The 19,119-nt window shown below is 38.4% G+C and overlaps 2 protein-coding genes across 7 annotated transcripts; one reads left to right on the forward strand and one right to left on the reverse strand.

Moving 5' to 3' along the window:
* Positions 1 to 330: 330 nt before the first annotated feature.
* Positions 331 to 14,010, forward strand: LOC104593096 (translocase of chloroplast 34, chloroplastic-like). Of its 6 annotated transcripts, none has more exons than XM_088899786.1 (10): positions 331 to 723; positions 861 to 888; positions 1,958 to 2,108; positions 2,583 to 2,693; positions 2,850 to 2,957; positions 3,103 to 3,227; positions 3,692 to 3,956; positions 13,034 to 13,102; positions 13,214 to 13,375; positions 13,657 to 14,010. In XM_088899786.1, the coding sequence occupies exons 4-10, from the start codon at positions 2,595 to 2,597 to the stop codon at positions 13,765 to 13,767; spliced, it is 939 nt and encodes a 312-aa protein (XP_088755912.1). In that variant the 5' UTR covers positions 331 to 723; positions 861 to 888; positions 1,958 to 2,108; positions 2,583 to 2,594; the 3' UTR covers positions 13,768 to 14,010. The 6 variants fall into 6 exon arrangements, with proteins under 6 accessions (XP_088755912.1, XP_088755913.1, XP_088755914.1 ...); XM_088899787.1 differs by having other exon boundaries at positions 2,008 to 2,108; XM_088899788.1 differs by lacking the exon at positions 1,958 to 2,108 and having other exon boundaries at positions 331 to 626; positions 686 to 723; positions 835 to 888.
* A 3,020-nt stretch (positions 14,011 to 17,030) lies between these two features.
* Positions 17,031 to 18,092, reverse strand: LOC104595073 (uncharacterized). The gene is made up of 2 exons (XM_010255650.3): positions 17,840 to 18,092; positions 17,031 to 17,551 (listed from the first exon to the last, which is right to left on the reverse strand). The coding sequence occupies exons 1-2, from the start codon at positions 17,963 to 17,965 to the stop codon at positions 17,189 to 17,191; spliced, it is 489 nt and encodes a 162-aa protein (XP_010253952.1). The 5' UTR covers positions 17,966 to 18,092; the 3' UTR covers positions 17,031 to 17,188.
* Positions 18,093 to 19,119: the final 1,027 nt, after the last annotated feature.

A 19,119-nucleotide genomic window follows, 5' to 3' on the forward strand; every position in this document is an offset into this window, starting at 1 on the left:
TCTGGCCCATGGCCCGTCTTTCGTATTGAGAACTTCTGTGCCCCACAACGTCTGTGCCCCACAACGTCTCACAGCACATCCTCGCCATGTATTGAGAACTTCTCCCGATGATATATCAGAATAGATGATGTCATCATCGGGAGATCTTCCCAATACACGGCGAGGATACGTTGTGGGGCGCAGATCTGAAGTCGATTTACACCTCCACTATTATCCTTATTTGAACACGTGCATAACACGTGTTATATGTATGCTAATTTTTAATTTTTCCACTTGACGTGGTTGTCGAAAGATTATTCCGAATTTCCGATACATTTTTTAGAATTAATGGACAGAGAAGAGATGGTGACTATGGGCCTGTGGCTGCCGGTGCCCTTTTTCCCCACTCTTAAAATGAAAAATCAAAGCCGATAAGGCAGTTCGTTCTGCTTACAAGAACTAGCCGATAAGGCAGTCCGCGAACTCGAGAGCGAGCGCTTGTGAAAGCCTTTGCTCCCATTGAACTCCAGGTCCAGGGTTCCCCTTCTGGATTTCGTCTCTTCCCCTTGCCCTCGGTTGACGGTTGTATACCTTCCACCTGCAAAAAGGAGTCGTTAGATAAGCCAGTGACGGTGAGTTGGGGACTGTCGATGCAAAAAAAGCCCTAACCGGTCTCAGATTGGCCTTCTTTCTCCTCCAACGGCACTCTCCGAGTTTCCCCTTCCACACACAACCGATTTCCAGGTAAAAATCACTCCTTCCAATATTCTTCACTTTTTATTCTTCAATCTTCATTTTTCCTTTATTATTATTATTTTTTTTTCTTTTTCAACTGTTCTTCCTTCAACGTCTCAGAGCTTGCTTCGTTCTGCCCTTTACAGAAACAGAAGCACAATCAACGATTCACAGGTACGCACTCTCTTCCTTCTATTTTATTTTTTAGACAATATTCGTTATACGGACCGAAATATGTTGGAACTATTTTTTTAGCCAATATTCATTCTATTTTATGCTCTCACTTAGGATACTCATAATCAATAACGAATGGCTGTGTTTTGAGGGAGAAATTGCAGTCGTGTTTTTCATTGCTTATTTAATTGATGTTTTCTTATGCAAATGCAAATACAAATGCCGTCCGTGTTTTTCATTGTTTTATGCAGCATGGTATGTACACCGGGATGGTATGTACCAACCCTCTAAAAAATAATAGGGATTTATGCTGTCAAAAATGCATACATATTTTTTAAGTGAAACCCGAAAAATACCAGAGCTAGTTTATGGTGTGACTAGGGATGGCAAATTCTTGACTCAGAAAAATACCTGAGCGTCTCGTCGTTTCTACCTTCCATCTGGTTTGACCAAGAGAATAGTAGGCCATTGCTGGGATAGGCAATTCCTGATTTGTATGACCAAATAGGGTTCAAGTTGCATCAATTTTGCAGAAACTGCATTGGCAGACCGGAATAAAGTAATTATTTTCCTTGCAACTTGTCTACTTTTGGACTAATAAATGATAAATCTGACTGTGGATGAGAGATTGAACTCAACTGAATTATGTGTTAGGCTGTTCTAACATGTTCTCAAGTCTTAGTAACTATGGAATACCAAGGCTATAGAATCTATGAGTTTGGTAATAGAGAAACAATGCTGTCCATGGATTGGATCATGATCCAAATACGGATCAAACATGGATTTTGCGTAGTTTTCCTGTTTATAATCAGATCACATCCAGATTCACCCTACATGATCCATTTAAGATCTTGTTTGAGTGATATTTTCAACTAAAAGTTTGTAGTTAGGATCAAATGTTATAAAAGGTTTTACTTGGTTTTGTTATAATCCGAGTCCCATCATTTGAATGTAATAGAGTACAATGTAGCTTCATTTGAAATTATAATTGCCATGGTTTTATGTATTAGTCATTTAGAGAATTGATTCCAAAAAATTGGTTGCTGCCAAACATGATTCTGTTTCTAAGAAATAGGAATCAGATGACTGTGCCAACCACATTTGGCCATTGAACTCCAGGTCCAGGGTTCCCCTTTGTATTTCGTCCCTCCTCCTCGCCCTCAGTTGACAGCTGTATACCTTGCACCTGCAACAAGGAGTGGTTAGATAAGCCGGTCACAGTGAGTTGCCTGTGCATTCTTTTGAATAATCTATGTTTCTTGTTCTTATTGTATTTTCAAATATACTTGAGCTTCATGAGACTGTAAACAATTTTCTCTCCCAACAAGTTCTTGTTCCTAGGGTTTAAGATCTGCAAGTTTTAAGTTTGTTTTCTCGGTTTCTGGAATAGGATGAATTATGTTATTTTCTGTAAATTGGAGCAATATTTGGTAATGCTTCACTGTAACATGTGCTGTTTCTTGGAGCAAAAAAATAGTTTTCTTTTTTCTTTGTTCACATGACACCAGAAACATTCCCATGGAACCTTACCAAACGCTACCCAGTTTTCTTGCAGGGAGTTTGGGGCGGATTTGTAGGATTGTTGTTTGTTTATCAATTTGCTTTCCTTCCTTGGAAATTCTCAAAGTACTTTTTATTCATTTTGTATGAGTGGTGTTTTATTTATTTATTTTTGGTTCATTTTGCATTGTTAGGACGAGCTGTCAATGGCGTCTCACCTTATCCGAGAATGGACTGGAATTCAGCAGTTCCCTGCTGCCACTCTGAGCAAATTGCTTGAGTTGTTGGGGAAACTAAAACAAGAGGTTTGCTTTTCTTTTGGTTTACTTAAACTTTATCTTTTTTTTTTTTCCTTGGTGGTTTGTGGATTAAGTATCCATTTGACCATCCAATTGTGACACAAATATATATTGAGTTGATTTCTTTGTCTTTTTTGTTAATTATTACAATAACTTTAATAGAATGTGAGCACGTTGACAATTCTTGTTATGGGGAAAGGTGGTGTTGGAAAGTCTTCAACTGTGAACTCCATTGTTGGGGAAAGAGTGGTTGCAGTCAGTGCATTTCAGGTTTGTGGTGTTCATGACTTTGCCTTTGCCTTGGTGATCTTTCTTGAATTGTTATTATTTTGGCCAAACAATTTTAAGGGTTTTCCTGTTTATATTTATTTAATTATTTATGATGGATTGTCTCATGTCTGTCATCCTTTTGCAGTCGGAAGGCCCAAGACCCGTAATGGTCTCGCGCTCACGTGCAGGATTTACATTGAACATCATTGACACTCCTGGGCTTGTAGAAGGGGGATATGTCAATGACCAGGCTCTTGAGATCATAAAACGGTTGGTACTGACATGACAAGCAATTTCGTTGTTTATAGCTTGATATAGAGATGCATTCTAGGCCCTTGCTTTATTTCTCAATGTTTCTATCAATGTAAGACATGTTATAGCTTGACATGTTAGGCCCTTATTGTTTATAGCTTGATATAGAAATGCATTATAGGCCCTTGTTTTATTTCTTGATGTCTCTATCAATGTAAGACATGTCAATGACCATGCTCTTGAGGTCATCAAATGGTTGGTACTGACATGGCAAGCGATTTTGTTGTTGATAGTTTGATATAGAGATGCATTCTAGGCCCTTGTTTTATTTGATGCCTCTATCAATGTAAGACATGCTATAGTAGAAAGATTACATTCTCATCAATCTGTTGTTGTTCTTTTAGTTTTGATAGATTGCATTCTTCTCAGTTTCTTTGTCTTCTTTTAATTTTGACTTAACTTTGGTGGTTCTGATTGGACAGTTTCCTTTTGAACAAGACTATCGATGTTCTGCTCTATGTTGATCGATTGGATGCATATAGAGTGGATAGTCTGGACAGGCAGGTAATTAAGGCTATCACTGATAGCTTTGGTAAAGGAATCTGGAGCAGAGGTCTGGTTGTCCTCACTCATGCTCAGCTCTCCCCGCCGGATGGGTTGAATTATGATGATTTCTTCTCCAGAAGATCCGAAGCACTTTTGAAAGTTGTTCGGATGGGGGCTCAGATTAGAAAACAGGAATTCCAGGTACAACATTTTCTAATTTTTAGGCCTTCAGTTAAATAGCATACCTGGTTCTCTTATCTTGTAGAGATAACATGATATTCTACATGTTAAACTCTGTGTAATTATGATTCACTATACCCTCGCTCTAGTTTAAATGTTCATCTTGTTGCTTGGGGAGACTTGGTATTAAGTAAAGATGTAATAGATGTTCTCTGATGATTTTTGCATAGTAAAGAGGGATAAGAACCTTCAAAAGACAGACAGTATCATAGTAAGTACCCCATCCTTCAAAATAGGGAGTGTGGAAATTTAAAAAAGGTCCACCAAAATGCAAATGCCCACTGTAAAAATTACCATTGAGGGGGAAAAAGAAAGGAAAAAGCCCACTATGACACTATCCTATGAATAAACATAAATTAAAGTTAAGCCAGCTTTTCTTCTTTTCTGTTTTAGTTCGTGCTTGTGTGCAGCAAGCTTGTGCTGCAGCGTAAAATGAAACAAGTTTGTACACAACATTAGATTTTTTAAAGAAGATTGCAAATACAAATGTGTGCAGTGCAAATACAAGGTCTAGAAATACTGTATACAAGGTTTTGCATTGTACATATTTGTATTTGCACTCTTTGCAAACTGAGCCTAAGTATGTCTGGATTAAGTGCACATTTTGTATTTTGAACTTTGGGTAATGTTTTTTTTCCTTTGCACATTCAAGTCCATGATCCTGACCATTGATCTATCAAATTATTGGTCTACTAATGTTAGTCATTGTACACAACAATGCTAGTCATTGTTCCTTGTCAGTTTGTAAAAGCATGAAACCCCTTCTAATGGATCAAATTGCAAATCTGTCACTATTTTCTGTCTTTGTCCATCATCTTTTTCATATTGCAAATTACAACCATGAAGTAGAAAATGCTTCTTTATTAGGATAAAGATGGGTTGGAAGATATTTTTTTTTTGTATATGGTAAGAAGTAAACAGTATTCATCCAAACAGAGAAGATTGAGAAAGTGGTGGGAAATCTTAGGGTGCATGGAAATCATACAGTATAATAGCATATGTTATAAACTTGTAACATTGTTGACATGGACCAAACTGCGACCCCCATGGTTGAACCATTGGGTCAATTCTAATATCTATGCCTTTTTTACTCTCTTTTCTTGTTTTCCTTTTCCCCTTTTATCTTTTATTCTCTTTTCTGGGCAACCAGACACAGCATTGATATTAATCACACCATAGTTGAATATTATAGTCCAGTTTCCAATACTTTGAGCTCATCCCTAGTCCCCTTAATAATTTAAAGAAAACTTTTCAACAAACTTCTACAAACAAACTAAAAAGCTAATGTTCTAAATTATATGTGGAGTTCTTTTTTATTTTATTTTATTATTTGAAAAGGAGGATTAATAACTAACCCCCTTGTTTGGATCACATGAAAGGCAATTTCTATTGTACTGAATTGTACCGTACCAAAAAACTAAAACCAATGAAATTCACAAAATACCAATTCACTGGTTGTCAGTTTGTTGGGAGTCTATTAGGTATCTAACTATCCATACTTTTTCAGCTTTAATAGTACTCTTAAAGGAGATATAATTAAGCAACTAAGATCTTAATTTCAATGAAGATAGTGCTGAGATCCTGATAGTAATGTTTGTAATTAATAAATATGAATGAACCTCCTAAAGCACCTTCTAGTTCTTGTACCTTTCAGTTGTTTTGTTTAATGATTCACATTCACTTGCAAGTTGCAACTTTTCTGTGTAACTATAGTTGTCTGGTGTAATTGTTCTTTCAATGATCCCAGACAATATACTAGTTATTTGCTTGTTTCTAGTTGGAATAATATCTGAACTCAACTCAAGGAAGCTTGTCTCCCAATTTAAATGGTGTGCCTGAGGTGTTCTTAGGTGCATAGGTGAGGCGCATTTTAAGGTATGTGCCTTGTCCAGCCCCTAGGCGCAGCACTTTCTAAAGGCGCTTGCTTGTTGCACCTTGTGCTTCATCCTAGGCACGTGCCTTTTGAAAATTTGCGCTTTTTATAGGGATTAAGAATTTAAAGACCTTGATATGGACTTGTTTGGGCTTGCCTCAAAGGGGCTTGGTACAAAGGAGGTTCGTAGAATTAGGAATGCATAATGTTTAACATTACATTAGCTATTTGAAGTAATGCAATTAGGAAAAGAATAAAGAGATTGAGAATTTACATGCTTGAATATGTTTTATATGTTATGCTTGACTTTGTATTTAAAATATTAAATACATAAATATTTTAAAACATTTATTTTAAAATTTAAGATAGACAAACATAACATGGTATGCATGACTTTATTTTTAAATTTTCATTTTAAATATGTTTTACATATTATGTTTTTGTATCTTAAATTTTAAAATAAATGGTTTAAAATATTTTTGTATTTAATATTTTTAATTAATATTATTTTTTGATCAACATATTTACTTAATATTACTAATTAATATGTTTTACATTTTATATTTTTAAAATTTTTGGCATTTTTTGAAAAATTTAGCATTTTTGTGCCTTGCTTTGAAAAGGCGCATGCCTTGCCTTGTGCCTCATGTCTCGAGCACAAAATGCCCCTTGCGCTCTTAAAACACCAAGCACCAGAGTCCTTCCAATCTTTGCAATTAGGAATTTTGCTTGGGAGTTCTTGAGTTCTTCTTATCAAAAGCTCTTCCATTTCTATCCTTCCCTGAATACCATTAGAACATAAAAGTAAGTTCTAGAGAATTCTATTCCTGCCAGAAAAACACATTACCGTCCATTAAGAGATCAAAATGACCTTGAGGTTCTTTTTTTTTGGGGTATACCTTGAGGTTGCATCAATATGTTATTTTTTTTTTTAATTTTTATTTTTATAGCTGCAAAAAGTCGGCCCTTATCTTGAAAGCAAACTTGCAATGAAGTAGCAAGTGTGGTATTGTATCTTCCTCCACTTCACATCTCATAACCCAACCACTATATTGTCTCCAGTTTTACTCAAAGCACAAAGTATAAATTTTTTTTCTAGTTTATTGAAAAAGCCTATGATTATGTAAATTGGAGGTGCCTTATCTTTTTTGTTCTTGAGAAAATGAACTTTGGTAAAAAACGGAGGAACTAGATTAAAGTTTGCATCTCTTCTCCCAAGTTCTCTGTATAAGGCAAATTCTGGGTGGGGGTATTGGTGGCTAGTGAATGCATAGATTCAAGAATAAGTGGAAGACCAGGCTTGGTATGTAAGTTAGACATAGAGAAGGCTTATGATCATGTAGAATGGAAATTCTTGGAAGAGATGCAAGGGTTGATGGGGTTGGATGTATGGGTGTATTCCATAAACTTCCTTCTCATTGCTAATTAATGGAGTCTTGTCTGAATTCTTCCAAGCATCTAAATAGTTGAGACAAGGGGATTCAATTTCCCTCTTGCTGTTTGTATTAGTAATGGAAGCACTAAATCTGATCATGAAGAAATGAATTCAGAGGGGCTGGATAGATGGCTTTAAAGTTGGAATTGAAGGTCCGTGTATGTCTCACCCTTCAATATGCTGATGATACACTAATTTTTGTTGATGCTTGAGTGAACCAAGTATTGAAAAAAGTTTATTGATAGGAGTGGGGTCAAAGGTAGGGGAGCTACCTTTTCTCTATCTTGGGCTGCCGGTGGGGTCAAAGGTAGCAGCAGTCAACATATGGAGGCCTCTAATAGAAAGAGTGGAGAGGCGGCCGGACAGATGGAAGGCCAAGTACCTCTCTTTGGGAGGGAGAATCACTCTTATAAAGAGTGTTCTTTCTGGCCTACCAACTTACTACCTTTCTTTGCTGAAGATCCCCAAGGAGGTGGCTATGAAAATTGAGAAGACTCGGAGATTTCCTATGGGAGGGGCGGGGGGTCCAAAAAGTTTCACTTAGTCAAGTGGGAAAAGGTGTGTAGGCCAAAGGAGGAGGGAGGTTTAGGGCTGAGAAGGGTAAAGTTTTTTAGCAAAGCACTGCTAGAGAAAAGGTTGTGGAGATTTGGGCAAGAGAGAGAGAGAGAGGGAGGCTTTATGGAGGGTGGTGGTGGTGGGGAAATGTGGAGTGGTAAGGCATGGGTGCGAATCAAGGAAAGTAAGTTCTTTTGGGCTAAGTGTAGGCCAAAGGAGGAGGGAGGTTTAGGGCTGAGAAGGGTAAAGCTTTTTAACAAAGAACTGCTAGGGAAAAGGTTGTGGAGATTTGGGCAAGAGAGATAGAGATAGAGATAGATAGATAGATAGATAGATAGAGAGAGAGAGAGAGAGAGAGAGAGAGAGAGAGGCTTTCTGGAGGAGGGTGGTGGTGGGGAAATATGGAGTGGTAAGGCTTGGGTGGGAATCAAGGAAAGTAAGAAGTTCTTTTGGGCTAAGTGTTTGGAAAGGAATTTTGAGCTTTAATTAGGAGTTTCGGAGTTTGGTAAAGTTCAAAGTGGGAGATAGCTTTAGAGTTAGGTTTTGAGATGAGTGGCTCGGGGTAGGAAACTCTGTGATGTCTGTCCAAGATTATACAGGCTGACAGAACAACAACAAACTACAATAGACCAGTGTTATGAGTGGAGAGGGGAGCAGCTGATTTGGGACCCTAAATTCAGAAGAGCTTTACTTGACCAAGAAGTGGAAGAATGTATCTTGCTACTGGAAAAATTAGAAGGTGCTGGCATCTCGAGGTCCACAGAAGATGGCTTATGGTGGAAATATTTCAGAGAAGGAAGGTTCTCTATGAAGTCATTCTACAAGGCATTAACAAGAGAGGTAATGGAGTCAGACCAGATAAAAGGTGTATGGGGCAACCCAGTACCCCCAAGGGTAGAAGCCTTTGTTTGGTTGGTAGTGCATGACAGCATTCTTACTACTGGCCACCTGAAGTCTAGGGTTTACAGTTAGCAAGCTGCTGTTACTTATGCAACCTGGAGGAAGAAACAGTCCCTAACTTGTTCTTCTCAGGCAGTGTAGCAAACTTCATTTGGAAGTTCTTCTCCTTGTTTGGAGTGAGTGTCTTCCAACCTTTGTCTCCAGCAGAGATCTTTTCCAAATGGCCAAAACTCAAAGGAAGAAAGAAAGCTAGAATACTGAGGAGCTGTATTTCATTTGCAGAATGGTGGTCCATATGGAAAGAGAGAAACAGAATGCTGTTTGAGGACAAGTCAAAAAGCATTGAATATCTAGTAGCAGCAGTGGTCTACCTGATTTCAGACTGGGTCCTTTGGCTTCCAGATTTTGACCAAGTGAACAATTCTGATCTGTTGGAGAATTTTTGGAGTACTCTTGAATTGCATCCTTGTAATGATGATTCATTTTCAGTTTGATCTCTAGTTTTTTTGGTTTGTCAACTTGACAACCATCTGATGTGAGATGTACTTCCTTTTGTAGTTTAATGAAATTCCTATTTATCCTAAAAAATGGGCAATCTGCAGGTTACTTTGAAAGTTCTAGAGGGTTAAGGCAGGGAGATCCTCTTTCCCCCTGCTTTTCATTTACCTCATTGAAGTGCTTTCCCTTTTCAGAAAGAGGGCTGCTGGGAAGGTTTTGCAATTTCTTCGGGGTAGGAAAAAGTAAACCTTCTCCAATTTGCAGATAATACTCTTTGCTTTTTAGATGCCTCTCCAGATCAACTGGAGGTTTTACTCGGCATCCTTTGTTGGTTTGAAGTGGTGTCAGGTCTCAATGTAAATCTGAATAAGAGTCCGATCATCCTGGTGGGTCAAGTGTTTAATTTGGAGGAGTGTGCTAGGCATGTCAGGTGTAGGGCAAAGTGCTCCTCTTCTGCTATTTGGGATCCAGTAATTGAGAGCATGGAAAAAAAATGTCCTCTTGGAAGGCTAAATACTACTCAGTTGGGGGTGGAGTGACTCTTATAAAGAGTACCTCTGTAACCTCCCCACTTATTTCCTCTCTTTTCACGATCCCAGCTAAAATAGCTAAAAAGCTAGAGACATTGCAGAGAAAAGAAAATCCATCTCGTTAACTGGGAGCAAGTTTGCCTTCCCATGGAGGAAGGTGGTCTGAGAATAAGGAAATTAAAGGTGTTTACTTCTGCTCTTCTCAGCAAATGGATCTGGAGGTTTGGCTCTGAAAGAAATTTGTGGTGGAGAAACCTAATAGCTGCTAAATATGGTGTGGATTGGGGCAGCTGGAGATCTTTTGACCCTCTACCTAATTGGGGCTTGCTCTATGCTCTATCTTGGAAGGAATTATGAAGAACCTACCTGTTATCTCGGAAGGCTTGGGTTTTAAGGTGAGCAGAGGCGATAGACTGTGATTTTAGAAGGACCTTTGGTTTCTGGATAGTCCCTTGGCTGAGGCCTTCCCTCTCTTCTTCCAGTGTCCTGCTAATCAAGATGTCTCGGTGGCTGATTCATATGTCTCCTCTGATAATTCTGTGAACTGGATCCCTCAGTTCAGGAGAAATTTGTTTGACTGGGAGATGGTTGAGGCTTTGGAGTTGCTGGAACTTTTACATGGGCAGGGTACAGATGTCAATTTGGAGGATAAATGGAGATGGAAGTGGAGTGGAGATGTCTGCTTCTCAGTCAAATCCCTGGCTTCCAAACTCAGCAGCTCAGGTTCTACTGATTTTCCTAGCAAGCAGATTTGGAATCCAATCAGTCCTTCAAAGTCTAATTTCCTGGTCAAAGTGCCTATCTAAAATCAACTTAGAAAGGAGAGGGTTGCAGCTTCTGGATTTGTTTTGTGGTCTTTGTGGCCTCCTGCCAGAATCCACTGATCACCTAAGTATCCATTGTCCAGTCTCATCTAAGGTGTGGGAGCACTTCCTTAAAGCTGTTGGGGCCTGCTGGGTCATGTTGAGCTCTGTCAAAGACGTGCTGTGCTGCTGGAAGATCCTGGGTTTGAAGAAAAAAGGAAATCTAGTTTGAAAAACCATTCCTGCAGCTGTCATATGGTCAATTTGGTCTGAAAGAACCAATAGAATTTTCTGTAAGAAAATGAAAAGTCCAATGAATCAGTACAGTGTGGTTAGTAAGCTGGTTTCTTGGGTGTCTGTAAACTCTGAGTTTCAGCACCTGAATGTGTCTCAGTTGTTTAGCTCCCAGTCCCTATGGAGTCTGTAATCTGAGTTGATTCCTGGATAGTCCTCCTCTGGCTAGGAAACTGTTGTCTCTTTTTCTCCTCTTATTAATTAATTTTTACCTTACCTTTCAAACAAAAAAAATTTCTAGCTTTGTTTCTAGATTTTTGGAGTTGTTTGAGTTATTCCCTACTTTGTTTTATACACTTGTCTTAATTTAAGTAGAAAAGGCAACCTACTACTCTATTACCAGTGGAAAGCTCAATTATTGATCTAGCCACACAAGCCTTATCTTGTGAAAGTCTTATTTGGATTGGTGATATGTTGTGCTGCCATGCATGGGAAATTGGATTGTGTTTGGTATCGTGGTATTTATCTGTGGTTACATTTCACCTTAAAAAAGCAACACAATACCACTGATCCTGCAAGGCTTCTAACTTTCTATCAGAAGCATGTTAGGTAGAGACATGTGCTGTCTAGGTGTTTGAAGTATTGTATCTTTTCTTTTTGAAGATTGCTCCAATTGAAATGTAAAAGAAGTTAGAATAACATTCTACTTAGTTTTTCAATGTGCCACATAAGAGGTATGCATTGCATATCAAAGCATTATTTGATCCTGTTTCTGCAGAAAAAGCTGATGTTGCAAATTGCGTTGCTGCAACAGCAGAGGAACACCATGCAAACTTGCCCTTGCCCTTGGTGATTGTGTGGTCTGATGCCATCTCAGGACTTGCTCTCAACGTAGGTGTGGTTAAGGATAGACAGGTTAATAGGGTTAAGATTTACTTGCTCTTAAGAGGGCCCGATGCTCCTCTTTCACTAACGACATCTATTTAATTACAACAAAGCAATCTCCTACAATAGTGGAACCCACTGTCCTAACAACACGTCCATTCTAATTTCTAAGTCCTTGCACAAGAGCCAAATGTTCTGGCCTTGGGGAGTTCCCTTGTCCAATAGGTCTAAAGTTCAACCTTGTAATGGCACTATGAAGAGAAACAAAAACAGTGTCAAATTAACATTCTAGAATATGTATGCATTAAGGCATCCCCTAGTGATCTACCATGCTGTGAATTCCTTGCACAGCAATCTGGTGCTTTGCTAAATGAGCTTAGGGTGTAAATTTTTTCAGGTAATTTAGACGAGAACTGCAATTTACCATCTTCATGCCAAGTATCCCTGTCTTAAGCTTCCCAGGGCACTGTAATTTAAGGCTCCATTAGACTGTTCAAATCTGAGTCAGATATGTAGCTACTACCCAGCTTTGCATATGCTTTCTGTATTTTATAGCTCTAGTTGTGTCTCAAGAATAATTACCCGGTTAAATACTGCGGCATGATTTCAAAAAAAATTCAGTCAAGTTTATTTTACTTATCCACATAAATTAAATGCATTAGATGACACTGACAAAGTTACAAGGATTATTTTAGTATTATTTATTATTATTTTTATCCCTTTTGGAGCTGGTTGCAATACCCCTAGTTAAATCTTATGCACCCAAAGGTAGGCGCTAAAACTGCCAATGATGAACCTAAAATGTAATTTTTTTTATTTACATAATTGTCGTGTTCAAAATACAGGGTTGACTTCAATCTTCTGGTTACAGACTTCACAATTGTTTTATTTTTTTGTATGTTATGATTATTTGGAATTTTGGATTATAAAGCCATCCGAATTCTGATGCAATGGATGCACAATTTCTATTATGAAACTTCTAGGTTTAGATTGATAAGAAAAAAATCACTGCATTGTGAAATGTTTTCTTCAATCCGAAGGTCAACTCAACTGCATGAGATGTAGGCCTATGTTCCTGTAAATGGAAAGGACAAAACTTACAATTTATACTAAAAAATTGAAGTATCCAACATGATACAGAACCCTTATACACTGTACAGGTGTCGGGGTATGATAGCTGTAGGCCATAAAAGTCAACTAATGATGAAGCTGCTATTTGGATAATTATGCTCCTTGGATACTGTTTCAAAAATGGTTCTTATTCTTGATTACTGGTTTCCAGAATGTCGTCCTTATATTTTTTCCTTGCTTCTATTTGTTCTCAGGATTCTTCCATTCCAGTTGTTTTGGTTGAAAACAGTGGGAGATGCCGCACAAATGACAGTGGTGAAAAGGTTGATGAATATATATCATATACATAGAAATCTTTTTATTAACTATTGATTTTCCCGGTTCTTGTGAAATTCTGAGATTGAGAACTCCGGCAGCTATGATCTTGAATGCAGATTCTTCCAAATGGCACTGCTTGGATACCAAACTTGGTTAAAACAATCACAGACGTTGTTTCTAATGGTAGCAAGGCGATTTTGGTGGACAAGAAATTGATTGAAGGACCCAACCCAAATGATAGGGGAAAGTTTTTTATCCCCTTGATCCTGGCTTTTCAGGTAAAGTTATCTAACCTGTTGGGGGGCTTTGTACCTTACCCCAGATCAATGTTTTAAAACACAGATGTCAACCTGCAAAGCTGTCTGGGAGGCTGATCTGTTGGTTCACCCGGACAGGTAGCTTGTTGGCCCAGTTAAAATTGTCAAAACCAGGATCTGGTCAGTTGTCTCGGTGGTTGTGTCAACAGTTCAACCACCTCGTCAATTGTTAATGACAGTTGATAGAGTTACATGGATACATATGATACCCATTTTGTGCTCACGTGTTTGCTTTGGTGCAGTATTTCTTTGTTGTAAAACGGATTCAAAGAGCAATCAAGAATGATATTGCAAAGGAGAGTAAGCCTCTGTGGGAGCTGCGGGACATGGGTTTGTCTAACCGCAAGTTCTGATGTGGCTCAACGTTGAACCTTTCTAGTTTTGGTTTTCCTTTTGGAGAATTTGTCACTGCTTTTCTGCCAGTAGCCCAGTACGCACTGTTTGTTTTCCAATGATAGAGTTGGTAGTAAACTAGTAATTGTCAGTAGCAGCAGCACACCTCTGCGGCAGATGGATTTGAGAATACTGAGATAACGTTTCCCTAGTGTATTTCTATTTTCTCCTGTTTTGGATAATAAATTTTCGCTGGTTGTCTACTTTTGCTTTTTATTTTTCTAAATTTGTATATTATTTCATGTTTTCTCCATTTTCATTTTTTCACCACTTGAGCTGGAGGTTAAACCGTTTTTGCTAGAAAGTTTATAATTTATAATTTCATGTTTTCTAGATAACGCTCTCTTTTTTTTGTTCTTTTTGAGTCAAGTCATATTTGGAACATTGGAAGCGATCTGAAAAGCACCTAAAATAAAATCGAGAGATCACCCTAATTAGACAATCAAATGCAGAGTTGTAGCCTTCGGGAGATTCAACACATTTCTGTAACCCAACGGATCAACGGTTCAATTGCTAGGATTGATGAGCTTTTGACCGAATGAGCGATCTGACTGATGCAAATTTTAAGAAAATCGGATTCATAAAAGTGATAAGGTGACGGTTTTATACTGTTCAACTAGAGAAGAAATTCACACCCCCTTTTGTATTGGTTCCCCTTTTCAATAAAATTTCTCAAGGTTGCAGTAAAAAGAAAAGACGTGAAATTATGGTGGCCGAAGCTCAAGTCGCCCGAAGGGGACACCAGATCTAGTAGGCACAACACAATTGTTAAAGGTGGTTTTCAATATTTTTCAACGATAGGTTGGGTGTATTGTAAGGAATAGGGGTCAAAATATTTTTTAAGTGGTCATTAAAACATGCTTACAACGTTGTACCTACTTGATCCAGACTGCCCTATGGGTGGATGCCCTTTAGCACAAGTTGATGGTGTCGCTCTAGTGTTAATTGCATGCTTTTGCTTCCTCATTTGAGTGGAAAGGTTCAAAAGCATATCATTAAGCCTCAGTTTGGGAAGAGTAGAAATATCAAATATATAGTGTAAAGTTTTGTATTTTGTATATTTATTTGCACTCCTTGTAAGGTAAAAAAAAATTGGATGCATTATATATGTATTAAGTTTTTTCTGAACCCTTAAGGCAATAAACTTCCATTAATGGGAGTACATCTCCTCAGAAACCAGTAACTTTAAGAAGTCCGGGACTAAAGACCAGGTCCTGGAGCTAGCTCATGTGCTAGTCTATTACAATTATGAGGAGTATCAGAGAGTGCAAAAGGTGAAACTAAAGAGAAGATCACGGTACTCCATTGATTAAGTTATGGATTCTCCAGGGTAGATTACATGCTGAGGAGATAGAGCCCAGCACCAGGTTAGCATCAGTTGTTCCAACGATTAATATGGTCCACAGAAAGATTATTCGCCATTTAAAGCCTTGTAATAAGGCCATAACTTCAACTTCATCAGAAGAAGAGGATCACATAACCTGGAGAGCTCGACCAAAGAGGAAGTGCCCAAACTCATTTCTCACTGGTTATCACAATTCCAATCGCAGCAGCTGAAGGATTCCATGCACCATTCATCCATGTTTATTAAATTTGCTTCCAAGTTCAAGTTCAACTGATATGGGGGAATAATAGTGTTATTTAGGTGAATGTGGTGCACAATATCAGCAATATGCAATGGGAACACAGCTGCACTGTCGAAATTGATATTGTTTTGGTGCTTCCCAAGGTTTTTAAAACCGAACTGGACAATGAACCGGTCAGGGGTCCAGTTTTCGGGTTGAACGGTCTGACCATTTGAACTGAATAAACGGTTCATTCTGACAAAAAATTAAAAAAAAAATAAAAAACGGCCAAGACCGTTGGACGGTTTGAACACCCGGATCAACGTTTTGCTGACCAAATCAACAGATTTTTGGCAAAATAACAGTTCTGGGGTAAAATAAAACCGGTCCCTGGTTTTTCCAGTCCAGTCCGGTTTTGAAAACCATGGTGCTTCCAAATAAACCACATAATAATCACCCCAGGCAAGTGGAGGACTTCATGTGCTCTGTCCAAACGAACCCACCATACATCCAGCCAGTGATTTAAGCTATGATTTTGGAATGCTTCAATCCTCATCCCTGGTGAAAGAGCAAACCAAATTGGTTTCACCGCGGCATATGAGAAGAAGAGGTGGTCAATCGTTTCCACTTCTTCATTGCATAATTATCTGCAGGTAGGGTCCACTCTGTTTGATCTCTTAACCATCTCAGCACCCACTGGAATCTTCATGCGGCACCCCCGCTCAAGGGTTTTAATTCTTGGGCTTAAGAGCTTTATGTAATAGGATTTCAAACAAAAATTTCAGTCTCAAGTTTCATATAACTATTTTTCAATTAATTTTGTTCATAAAAATATAACAATAATGCCATTTTTATTTTATTTTTATTATTACTATAGAACATTTTAATCATTTTTAGTCTAATTTATCTATACGACTCAATACCTGATTTCAAATTCAAATGTGAAGGAATGATATCCAGTTTAATTTAATCCGTTTTCAGCCCTATGATTAAGCACCCAATGTAATAAAAATAAACATTTTAACCCAAGCTTGAGTTCAACAAAAAGCACTTTGCCGGCCGGTACGAGTTGAGTTCAATAAAAGGGCTTCATTGGAGGAGTAAAATCGTCGCAGAAAACACAACACTATTGAATTCCCTAGCTATAATCCTTTTTGAATTTGTTATCTGAGAATTCGAGCATAAGTTTGCTATCCACAGGAGAAGAAACCTTTTCGTTTGTTCCACTTCTAAGCTGTTACCCTTTTGTTCCACAACATTTTTCTTAATTTTGAATGTTGGAACTCTCCCACAAACTTCCAAAATGAAGAGACAATGCGTATAACACATTCCTCTATCGACCACTATATTTGGGGAACAAGTGGAATCACCTGCAGAGTTTCATATTCCACTGATGCCACGTGCTACGACAATACACAGAATTGATATAAAGAGCATATGTGTTGTTGAGGATATGCTTGTTTTATAATTAATGGTCAGAAATCAAGTTTCTGCTAAAAAAAGGGTCAGACGAAATATAATTCAAATACTTCAGTCACAAAAATTTCTGCCCCCCTTTATTTCACAATATATAAGGAGCCTGAGAAGAAAAAAAATTAATAAGTTAATTTTAAGGAGGGAAGACCAGATTAAACTTTAATCAGAATGCAAATAATACAGAGCACCAAACCAATGATAATGTATATAAAAATGAGTGGTTTAACATTAACATGCGGGCAGTATCTTGATATGGGAATTGAAATTTACAGTAATATCTCATTCTGATTGCAACTTTTGTTATTTCTGGCGCTACACTTGGCCCTACCATGAGATGCAATCAAATTTCAGATGTTAAAGGTTGCTTGTGGCTTGCGTTATCTGATTTGTCTGTGTCAATATCTGGTTTCCCTTTCTCCTCAGGATCTGCTACCACTCCTGCTGGCCCATTCTTCACCTTGTCTGTCGTTTGGTTGCCAGCAGCCCCAGAATTCTCTTCAGTTTGATTGGCAGTGCCAATCAGAGGATTCGACTCTGATAGCTCCCCATACTTCATCACCTGATCATGATCAGGCTTGGGTTCAGGAGTGGCATCTGCATCCGAATTTGTTGCCTTTGGGCTTGGCTCCGAGAGATCAATCAATGGCTCCTCCTTCTCCTTTGGAATTTCACCTCCATTATTGTCATTATTGTTCTCCTGCAGCTGTGTAAAACACAAGAATGTTAGATGTCATTCCATGTGGGTATTTTCCTAAGAGATTAATTATTGGAAGACCTTCACTCTTCACTCCTCACATCTGCACAGATGGCGATGATGATGATGATGATGATGATGATGATGGCAACGCCCAATAGAAGACATACATGATGTTCATCACCATTATCATCATCAACCACAGTCATCTGCTCTAGGGGAACCCCAAAAAAAATGAAGTAGAGCCAAACAGAGAGCTCCAACTGGGGAGAATTGCATGACTACAAGTGGACTTACTTTTGGTTTTGGGGCACAGTCAGTCTGGGGTTGGACATTGTTGAGGGTGGGGTGAGGGCTGGGTGGGGTTGGCAGAGAATCTGCAGGGCCATTTAACTCTTTGGGTCTGCTCGCACAGCTTCCCATCGCTAATTGTGATCAAATGTGGGACGACGTGCGATGTGGAGGTGGCTCCCTCCTGCAAATACTACCTTAACAACCTTGTGGGAAGGCAGGAGCCTGAGCCTGGAGCCTGGAGGGGTGTAATTAATAAATAAATAAAGGACATTTATATATATTATATTATGAGCACTCTCGGCCGGGATAGAAGATGGGATTTGTGGCAGATAAATGCCAACGACTTTTTCCTGACAACAGCTTGTTTTAGCCCCCTTTTTTTTCTGGGCTAAAGCGTCTGAGTTGGTCAGCTTTACATTTGGATGTTGGGTATATATATTAGGATAAAATACAAAACCTTCCCAAAAACTTCCCCTAGATTTTTAAAAAAATTGATAAAAACCTCCCTTCCATCAATGTCTAATACGGAAAATACTAAACGGAAGAATATTTTTTTCTAAATACCTAATTTACTCTCTTGCTAATTAGTTGCATCTATTTTTAGTTTTTTACTGAAATAATACCCTTGTTGGCATATTATACTCTTTCCTCTCCTGTCGACCTCTTTACCCCTAAATTCCACCATCTGAAGAATAGGAACACAACATTCATTTCACTAATCTAAATCCATTATTCAGCTCTCTTTTCTTCTCCTCCCTCCTCATCGTCCCTGCACAACACACCGAACTGTCATCGAAACCTCTCTGTGGGGGTGGTTCGGTGTTGTATTCCAACGCATGAAATTAATCCAGCTCTCTCTTTTAACCCATGAGAACATGAAATTAATCCAGTCGTATTCCAACTGAATAGAACATGGAATCTAATGAATCTTTGATTGAGATTTGAGGGACCATACACTGCTATACTGGAAAAGCGGAGGTTGCATGTTAACCAGGGTAGATTACAACTGAATAGAACATAACATGACTTTTCTCTTTTTCTATCTTTGTTTGACGTTTGAATCTGACCAACGATCTTCACCATCAATTAGGGTTGTTCATAACAAGACCCAAACCGACCAACCTGGTCCGATCTAATCGGACTTGGCTGGTTTTTCTTCAGCACCGGTCGGTTTCGGGTTACAAAAAAACATAAACCGATGGTTTGGTTCGGTTTCAGTTTTGATGTGTGAAAATTGAAACCGAACCGACTTAGATATATATTATATATATAATATATTTTAG

Source organism: Nelumbo nucifera, chromosome 3 (assembly GCF_055504915.1).
Source record: "Nelumbo nucifera cultivar China Antique chromosome 3, China Antique-T2T, whole genome shotgun sequence".
In the NCBI taxonomy this organism is placed as follows: Eukaryota; Viridiplantae; Streptophyta; class Magnoliopsida; order Proteales; family Nelumbonaceae; genus Nelumbo; species Nelumbo nucifera.